The sequence below is a fragment of the Condylura cristata genome, unplaced genomic scaffold (genome assembly GCF_000260355.1).
Source record: "Condylura cristata isolate star-nosed mole 26May11 unplaced genomic scaffold, ConCri1.0 scaffold00028, whole genome shotgun sequence".
Taxonomy (NCBI): domain Eukaryota; kingdom Metazoa; phylum Chordata; class Mammalia; order Eulipotyphla; family Talpidae; genus Condylura; species Condylura cristata.
In genome coordinates this window covers 1,525,650-1,535,286 of record NW_004567129.1, presented here as the reverse complement: position 1 = coordinate 1,535,286, position 9,637 = coordinate 1,525,650, and the positions used below count along the sequence as shown (strand labels likewise).

The window sequence follows — 9,637 nt, the reverse complement described above, 5'->3', positions numbered from 1 at the left end:
AGCAGTCATGGGGCAGAGGAGGTGGGGGCAGGGGGAAGCAGTCATGGGGCAGAGGAGGTGGGGGCAGGGGGAAGCAGTCATTCCCACATAATTTCAGCGGATACTTCCAGGTTCTAGTCCTGTGGAGGGCTTTACTATCAGGCCTCCTTTTAATATCTAGGGAGAACCATGGTACAATGGAATATAGGCAGAGACTTAGCAGTAGACCACCATGGTACTGTAACCTCAAAGTTTAGAAGTAAAATAAGGATAAATCTTTCAGATTAGTCTATTGCTATTGAATATGACAAAATAAAAAATAAAACACAGTGACAAGGACACCAATACGAACCAAAGCTTTTTGCTGCCAGCTCTTCTATAGACTCTCTCAATGTGATCAGATATGGTACCTAGACATTGGATAATAAAGTCTTTGTTGAAGTAAGTTTTTAATTAAATGTATAACATTTATGATCCTTAAAAAACAAAAAAAACAACGGTGTCAATTTTCCATTTAGAATTGATACACTCATCCATTAGTGTTCTGCACTACCTGACATACTTAACGATACAGCCCAAGCATGTCGCATGATTTGCCAGCCCTTAGGGCTATTTACTTTGAATATATGACCTTGGTGAGTACTGTTACTTCTTGAAATGTATTATCTAATTAAAAATAAGTTAGTTATTTTAATTTACTGTAGAAAGTAAAACAACATAGCACATGAACACATACCGTGTACTCTGCGTATTCACTTATTTGTTCATCAAAGCTTTACTGAGACTGAAGCATGTGATCATTCCAACAAATACTACTGCTTCAAAGTCACCACTGGGCTACAGTCTTCAGTCCCAGTTTACCTGCAGTCATGCCACATGACTGGCTTGTCCATAAACTAACCATGGGACTGGACAGAGCAACCAAAAGCAAACAAGGGAAAAGAACAAGATTTTTATAGTTTCACCTTTACTTTATAACAAACTGGATGAAATTATTTTCAGATTCTGTAGGTACTTATGATTTATAATGTGTCATAAGGTTTTACAGATATAGTCTTTTTCAAGCATCTAAGTAGAAGATGTGTATTACTCCCAAATTTATAAAAGTTGTTTAAAATAACTGCTTCATTATTTTCATTAGAGAGTATTTTATATACATTTTATTTGAAAGAACTACTAAAATAACCATTCTGAATTCTAGGCTCTTAATAAAAGGTCTATTTTATTAAAAAATACCATTGTTTTGAGGTATAAAATTCAATAAATACCCTCAATATAATTAGGATTCTGCTTGTACTTACACTTTCAAGACTATTAGATGATGATGGATTCTAATTGAAATTTACCTAAAGTTCTGCTTTTGAACCAGCTAAGAAAATTAGGACTACTCAACTTATCTGTTTAATACTCAAGAAGGTAGGCTGTCAGCTACAATAATGCAAAAAGTAGATCTCAATTGAATAAACAATGAAGTATCGTTCATAGCAAAGCTACAAGTCTTATTAATTACACTGCTGTTTACTGACTCAATTTCTATTCCTAAGTAATCATCATATCCCCTAGACAGAGGATTTTCAGATGAGCCAAAAACTTTGAGTAGCAAGATATCAGGTACTTGAAATGTATTCTGCATTATTCTATACTATGAAACACCAGAAGCAGACCTTGATGTAAAATTCAAAGTTTCCTCATCGCAGTAACTCAAGTTAAAAGTGTGGACTTCAGGAAAAATTGGCTTTCATCCTTAAAGCAAAACGGACATGGACATGATTTGAAATGACTTAATGTTTGTCGGCTTTCTTTACAGCAGTTTTATTAAGTGCCATCTTTCATTCCAAATGGCTGCTGCAGGTCATGATAGAGCTAATCTTTATAGGTATAATGATTCAATATTGTTCTTGAAAATTTCTAGAAAGTAAAACTGGAAACAGGAACTGTTAGTAAACAACTATGGAGTCATCAGAGGTTAACAGTCATAGGGAGAATCCAGGCTCCAATACCATTTAGACAATAAGAGAAACAATTAAGTATCACTGCATGAGAGCAATTTAGCAGTTCATACATCAGTCTATTCCACTCTAGGGGGTGCGAACAAACATCTTCCACTTAAAAGTAAGAAAAAAAAAGGTTTAATTGAGGAGAAAATAACTTATAACATCTTAGTGGATATTCATTATGCATATTTGATATATGTTCAAGCATAAAGTGGTCTTATTTAAAATCTTTTCTTAGACTTACATGCTTACCTTCCTTTGTGATGAAGTTGGGGCCTTCTCTTTTGAGCAGTATACCCAGCAAGATGGCTTGGCTAGCCAGACAACTGCAGTCCTGAAATACAAATTGTTACAAGTAACTGGAATAAACTATGGCAAGGTTACCTCAGGGGGTAGGTATTCATGAAACCACAGGATGGAAGGAGAAAATATTCTGCTATGGAACTGAGGAAAGGCAAAACATTACTGATATACTACCAAGCATAAGATGACATTATATGACTGGATTGAAAAAACTGGAGACTTATATGTTAGATAGGTTGACTTCCTGGGGTAGTAGGATTTAATCAAAATTTCAAGGAACAAAATAAATAATGGATAGGAACTATATTATCTTACAAACATTTATACTTAAGTGTTATTCTTTGTTAGATTTGGCCAAGTCATTTAACCACTGTCTTCCTGACATAATATTCTTAAGTGGGAGACCATATTGCTATCAACCTACTATAAAGAAAAGATGGATGTAAGGAGGGAGAGAGAGAGGGAGTAGGATAGGGAAAGAGAGAAACAGATAAAGATTTACAGACATATATTTATAGATTTATAGACATATAGAATGTGTTACATATGTCTATATATTAGGGCACAATGCTGTGTGGTTTACGCCTACTATATCAAATGCTTGTATAGATCTATGGATGCCGATCAATTATAAGGACTAATGATGTCTGTCAGGTTATGCTCACGTTTGTATGATCCAGTGATATATCACACTGCTTATAGTTCCACCATAAGAATTTTCCTGGACAAGTACTACACTCTACCCTCACTTACTTCCATAAAAATACAAGTAATCTTTGGGAACATAAAACCATAGATTGCTAACATAACATTAATATGCATGTGATCATGTGATTGGTTCTTCAGTGACTGGAAGACTAAAGCAAGCATTAGACCAAAAATAGGAGGCAGAAGAGAAGTTTGTTTGGGGAAAAGAGATCGTGACAGAGGATCCAGACATCCTAAGGGCAATTGTCTTGATTTATTTCATGGCCCATACAATACCTTTATATTCATGACAACTCAACTTATCCCCTCTTGAGTAATCTTTTTCAGGTTTCCCTGATGATGTCAGGCCACGAGAACAACCTGTTAGGTCCATACCACATAGACAGGCTGCTCTTTCCAGGTTACTTGCTACTTTTTCTGAGAGGACAAAACAAAACTTGCCCCTTAGAGGCTCTGCTCTGCCAACCTCACTCACGGACTATGGAAATTTTCCTCACGTTCAATTTTTGAAGAATTTCATGGGTGGGTTTGTTTTTCCACTCTGCAGCCACGATATCCGGCTGCTGTTCCAGTTCAGGAGCATTGGGGGTGCTGCTTTGTCGTTTGACTTTTGAATGTTTGGGAAGGTTTAGCTCTTCAAAACTCTTAAATTCTGGAACTCTAGAAATTAAAAGAAAAAGTTTCAAATTTCCTGCACTTATAATGTAACCTCAGGAAACATTATAATCACCCAAAGGGACTCACTCTTCCGTGTCACTGATTCGTAGGAAGTCAAGTTGTTCTACTACAGCTCCAGAGATCAGTGTCTGAAATGTGGTGAAAACATTGACATCATTTCAGTTCATCAAGCCATACCCTTCTGATCTACATACATGCAGATGTATATGTACATGTATATGTACATGTATAAATACATAATACTTCAAAAAAGAATTTATTTAGTGAATACATAAAACTCAAGTAATTCTTTTAATTGAGGTAATATTGGCTTACTATGCTGAACATGATTCTGAGATACAGCATTCTAAATAAGATAGGTTTTCTGACTATAAATAGAATGTATTTTCCCCTGAAATAGAACATGCTCATGAAGCTACAAGTGTTTATAAGTATAGTGATTCAATGTTGTTCTTGAAAACTTCCAGAAAATGAAACTGGAAATGAACCATCAGGGGGAAAATCAGTCTGAGATGAACTATATTTTCTTCCTGTTATTGGAATTATGAACATTTACTTCGAAGTTGGAAATAAAATTCAGTACCTGTTAAAATGTATAAAAATGTTTTGAAATATAAAACAACATGCTATACTAAAGTTTTTTTTTTTGGGGGGGAAAGACAGTATGAAATTATACTGGGATTCTCCTACTACAATATATTCAGTACTGTACACTAATGGGAGACAGACTACCAAGTCTCTGGCTTTCAGGATCAAGAAGGTAATAACTATCCAGGCCTCTACATTCCTGCAACCAGTATTTGGCAATTGTACCTTCTAATAGTACCTAATCATAGGTTAAGCAAACTAAATGAAATTAAAATCTACAAGCATAGTTATTGTTTGCAGTGGTTTGTGCTGAATAATATAAATGATGACGAATGGTAACCCACAGTGATTTTTAGCAACATATGTGACTTACAATTACCTGATGAACTGTCAGCTAAACAACTGATTGCATAAAAGTCATAAATTATGATTTTAAAAGGCAATTCTTCAATCAAAACTATCTTTCATGCATAACTTCCTCTTTTTCTCACTGCACATTTCAGATACAAAGCAACAGGACACTGGGAATGTTGTTCTTTTTGGCTAAACAGCCAGAGTCGTGCTGCCTTCACTAGTGGAAACTTGTAACAACGTAGATCAGGGGCAAATAGCCAATACAACTGGCACAGGGGCTACATAACCTGACGAAGAAGGCAACCTGTGCAATCTGAGTAAAGAAAGTCAAAACTCCAACTGACACGCATATTTTTATGTGGACCAGCATTCAGAGTCTTTGCTGGGCAGAAAGCAGTATTGAGCATAATATAAGTTCACTGTGTGATACTGCCTAAGATGCAGTCTTACATCTTCATAGCTGGCGGTTTAATCAACTGGTTTGTTTGACAAATATTTATTGACACCTATCAGATATTAGGCACTATGTAGACATTAAGGATGTCATCTGAATGAAATACACCTAAATCCTTGCCCACCTGAAATTGACCTTAATGATACAGACCTTAAGGAAATAGACAAACACCAAGCAAATCATGTGTTAACTCAGACAATGAGAAGTTCAAGGTAGAAATGGGAAAGGAAGACCGTAACCTTGTCCAAGGTCTTCAGGATTTGTTCTCCTCTCTTTCCTGGCTTGAGGCCTTTCCCACAAACATACTCTGCTAGATCCTCAGCCAGCCCAAGAAGCAACCTAGCGTGATCCTGCCTTTGCATTTATTGGAGCTGGCAGTACTGGAGCAGCACTGCATGTCATGAATCTAGCTTTGTTCAATTCAGATGTTAGTTGTGACAGAATGAATAATGTAGCACCCTAGAAAAAACTGGGTCCCTGTGGTCAGTACAAGTTCTACTGAGAGAATGTAGATTCCAGCAAACTGAGAAAGTTCAGCCATTTTTCAAAGTCATTTATCCTTTGAGCTGTAGTAGCATTAGGACTCTCTCTATCGAGTAATGCCAGCATAGGCACACTGCCACTAGCCATCCACAGTCCACCACCCGAGTCCTCTGTGCTTCCTTTTCTCTCTGATCCAATGCTCCTCCAATACCCTCTTTGGCAGCTTCAAGTCCATAGTCAGCCTTCAAAGTTAGCTTTTAAATATCATCCTTCTCTGGTTCTTAGTTTGGTTCCTCCACCTTCCACACCTCAGTGACACCATCTGTATTATCTTACTCCTCACTTATTTCACTTAGCATTCTCTCTTCCAACTCCATCCATATTGCAGAAAACATGTAAGTTTATCATTTTTAAATGTTGAATATTTATTGTGCCCATGTACCACATCTTCTTGATCTACTCATCTACTTGGGAGTACTTATGTTGTTTGCATATCTTGACTATGTAATGCTGCTATGAACACAGGGGTGAAAGTTTCTTTTCAAATTGCTGTTTTTGTGTTTACTGGGTAGATACCTAGCAGTGGATCTGGTCATCTGGCAGATTGGTCTTTAGTCTTTTTATTATTATTATTATTATATTTTTTATTCTTTTTACATCATTCTTCATTTTGTGCCTTTTCCCATCTCAGTTGTAATCCCCATGGGCTTCCCACCACCAGTTCACCAGTGTACCATCACCACAGTTCAATGCACTCTTCCCATGGATCTTTAGTCTTTTTAAGAAACTTCCATACTGATTTCCATGAGGGTGGGATCAGCACACTATCCCACCAACAGTGTAAGAGGGTTCCCTTTTCACCACAGTATTACCAGCACTTGTTTCTCTTCATTTTAATGTTAACCAACTCACTGGTGTGAGATGTAGCTCACTGTGGTTTTGATTTGCATCTCCCTGAAGATAAGTGACAATGAGCATTTTTTCATGTGCACTGCTCAATCTTCCAATCCATGAGCAGGGAATGTTTTTCCATTTCTTTGTGCTTTCTACTATTTCCTTTAACAATGATTCATAGTTTTCCTCATATGGGTCTTTCACCTTCTTTGTTAGATTCATTCCTATGTATTTAAATTATTTGATGTGATTGTAAATGAAGTGGCTTTAATTTCTTTCTCTTCTAGTTCACTGCTTGCATATAGGAAGGCAATTAATTTTTGTGTATTGATTGTGTAACCTGCCACTTTGATGAACTGTTTTATTGTATTTATTAGTTTTCTTTATTTTTTTTTCCTTATGGGGACTATGGTTCTCAATGTATATTGTTAAGCCATCTGCAAATAACAGTAGTTTTACTTCTTTCCAAATTTCCTTTAATGCCTTTCTCTTGACTGAGAGCTCTAGCTAGGATATCGAATGTAATATTGAAGAGCAGGGGTGAGAGTGGACATTCTTGTCTTTGACCAGATCTTCATGGAAAGGCTTTTAGTTTTCAATAATTGAAAATGATGCTAGCTGCAGGTTTGTCATGTATGGCTTTTATTAAGTTAAGCTGTGTTCCATTTATCCCCAGTTTTTTAAGGGTTTCATTATAAATAAATGCTGAATTTTAACAAATGCTATTTCAGCATCTACTGATGTGATATGATTTTCATCTTTCTTTTTGCTGATGTGGTGAATTGTATTGACTGGCTTTTGTATGCTGCACCATCTTTGTATAAATCCCTGGTATAAATCCCACTTGGTCATGTTGTATGAGCCTTTTAGTGTTGGGTTCATTCTGCTAAGTTTTTTGTGGATTTCTGCATCTGTGTTCATTAGGAAGATGGGACTGAAGTATTTTTTTCATGTTTATTTGGTTTTGGTATTAGAATAATGTGGCAGAATGTGCTTGGGAGTACTCCTTTTTTAAATTTTGTGTAGCATAAGTGTTATCTCATCTTGAAGATTTAGTAATATTCATTCATGAAGCCATCTGGTTCTGAACTTTTGTTTTTAGGGGGAGAGTTTTGACTGTCATTTCAATTTCCTTGCTTGTGATTGGTGTCCTCAGGATTTCTATTTATTCCATATTTAGTATTGGATAGTTATATAATTCTAGGAATTTTTTCATCTCTTCTAAGTTGTTGAAAATATTAGTGTACAAATATTCATACACAGTAGCTCTAACAATCCTCTAAATTTTTGCTGTGTTGGTTGTATTTTTTCCTCTTTTGTTTTTGATCCTATTTATTTGGATTTTCTCTCTTATTTTCTTAATGAGCCTTGCTAAAGTTTTGCCTATTTTGTTTAATTTGTTTGAAGAACCAGTTTTTGGTTTTGTTGATCTTTTTAACTATCTTTTTCTATTTCATTTATTTCTGCTTACATTTTATTATCTCGATTCTGCTAACTTTTGGATTAGTTTATTGTTCTTTATCTCATTTTTAAAAGACTGATGAGAGAAGATTTATTTAAGCTGTTTCTTTTTTTTTTTTTTTAAGATTTATTTATTTGTGCATACAGAACTGGGGTACAGGCCAGAGGCTCAGGGGCGGTGAGAGGCTTCACCAGAGACAGAGTGGGGAACAGAACAGGCAGATCGACGAAGTACATTGCTGAGGGGAGCAGCGGGTGGGTCAGGAGAGGTCTGCCACACCATGTGGTCACCTCCGGGGCAGGCGGGAGTCGAACTCATGCGGAAGCGGCTTTAGATTCTCCGTGCTGCGCCACCCTGGAGGGCCTAAGCTGTTTCTTGATGTGATCTGTATTGCTATATATTTCTCTCATAGTATTGTGTTTGCTGAATACCATAAGTTTTGGAGAGTTGTGTCATTGTTATCATTTGTTTTGATGTATTTTTCAATTTCCTTCTGATTTCTTCTTTAACCCAGAGATCTTTCAATAATAAATTGTTCAATCTCCACATTTTATAGGATTTCCCTGTTTTCTTTTGATGGCTGATTTCTAGTTTGATACTTTTATGATCCCAGAAGATACTAAGTATGAATTTGATCTTTTTGAATTTGTTGATATTTGTTTTGTGACCCAAGATAGGGAATGTCCCATGTACGTTAGAAAAGAATATGTATTCAGCTCTTGGGGGGGAGCAGTGCCCTGGAGCTGTTTACTAGGCCCTTGTGTTCGAATTCTTATTTAATGCTACTCTATCCCTGTTTGCTGTTGAGTTGATCTGTCCATTAGTGAAAGTCGGGTATGAGGTCCCCAATACATAGGTTTTTTCCTATATCTGTCTTTTGAGTTAATAGCAGCTGCTTTATATATTTTGGTGCTCCTTTATTTGGTGAGTATATTTTGATAATTATTATGTGTTCTTGATGTACTATTCCCTTAATAATGAATACAGTGTTCCTCCATGTCTCTTAATTACCTTTTTAAACTTTAAACCTATCCCAATCTTTCTTTGAGTCCTGTTTGCTTGTAGAATTTTTTCCCATTCCTTACTTCAAGCCTGTATTTGTTTTGGAGTTTAGGTCTGTCTCCTGAAATCAGCAAAGGCTGGTTCTGTTTCTTGATCTGACCAGATAATCTGGGTCTTTTATTTGGTGTGTTTTGTCCATTTATATTTATAGTGATTATTAATATATGATGCAATGCTAATTTTTTAATTTTTAAATTTCATTGTTTTCTTTGTTCAGTTTTTTTGGTGATTTCTTCTTTTTGGTTTGGATGTAAGAGCAATTTTTAGTGTCTTCTAGAGATGTGGATTAATGTTTATAAACTCCTTAAGTTTCTCTATGTCTAGATAGGTGTTTATTTACCCCTTGTATTTGAAGGAAAGCCTTGCAGGATAAAGTATTCTTGGTTGGCATTTTTTTTTTATCTTTACATATTTGGAACACATCATTCCATTCTCTCCTGGTTTTTAGTGTTTCTTGAGAGAAGTTCCCCCCAATCTCCGGCAACCAGCTGTGGGAACCTGACTGACAGTCAGAAAACTACAATGGGGACCAGGATCCACTACATGTAGATCCTCAAGTAGCATAACAGAGGAAGACAGGTCAGCAAAACAATCCAGTAGATAGAAACAAGAGTGATGATCTTTAAACAATAGAAACCAGACTTCGACAGCTTGAACACTAAAGTATTTCACACTATA

At 36.1% G+C, this 9,637-nt stretch overlaps 1 protein-coding gene across 3 annotated transcripts in view; it reads right to left on the bottom strand.

Moving 5' to 3' along the window:
• The window catches only part of PHKB (phosphorylase kinase, beta), a 199,894-nt gene that overhangs the window by 28,818 nt on the left and 161,439 nt on the right, over positions 1-9,637 (bottom strand). For all 3 annotated transcript variants that reach the window (XM_004690319.2, XM_012730657.1, XM_012730656.1), the window contains 4 exons: positions 3,729-3,790; positions 3,482-3,644; positions 2,226-2,307; positions 332-389 (listed from right to left, as the gene is read on the bottom strand). In XM_004690319.2, the coding sequence (XP_004690376.1) occupies positions 332-389; positions 2,226-2,307; positions 3,482-3,644; positions 3,729-3,790 (365 nt within the window). The remainder of the gene's footprint in view (positions 1-331; positions 390-2,225; positions 2,308-3,481; positions 3,645-3,728; positions 3,791-9,637) is intronic.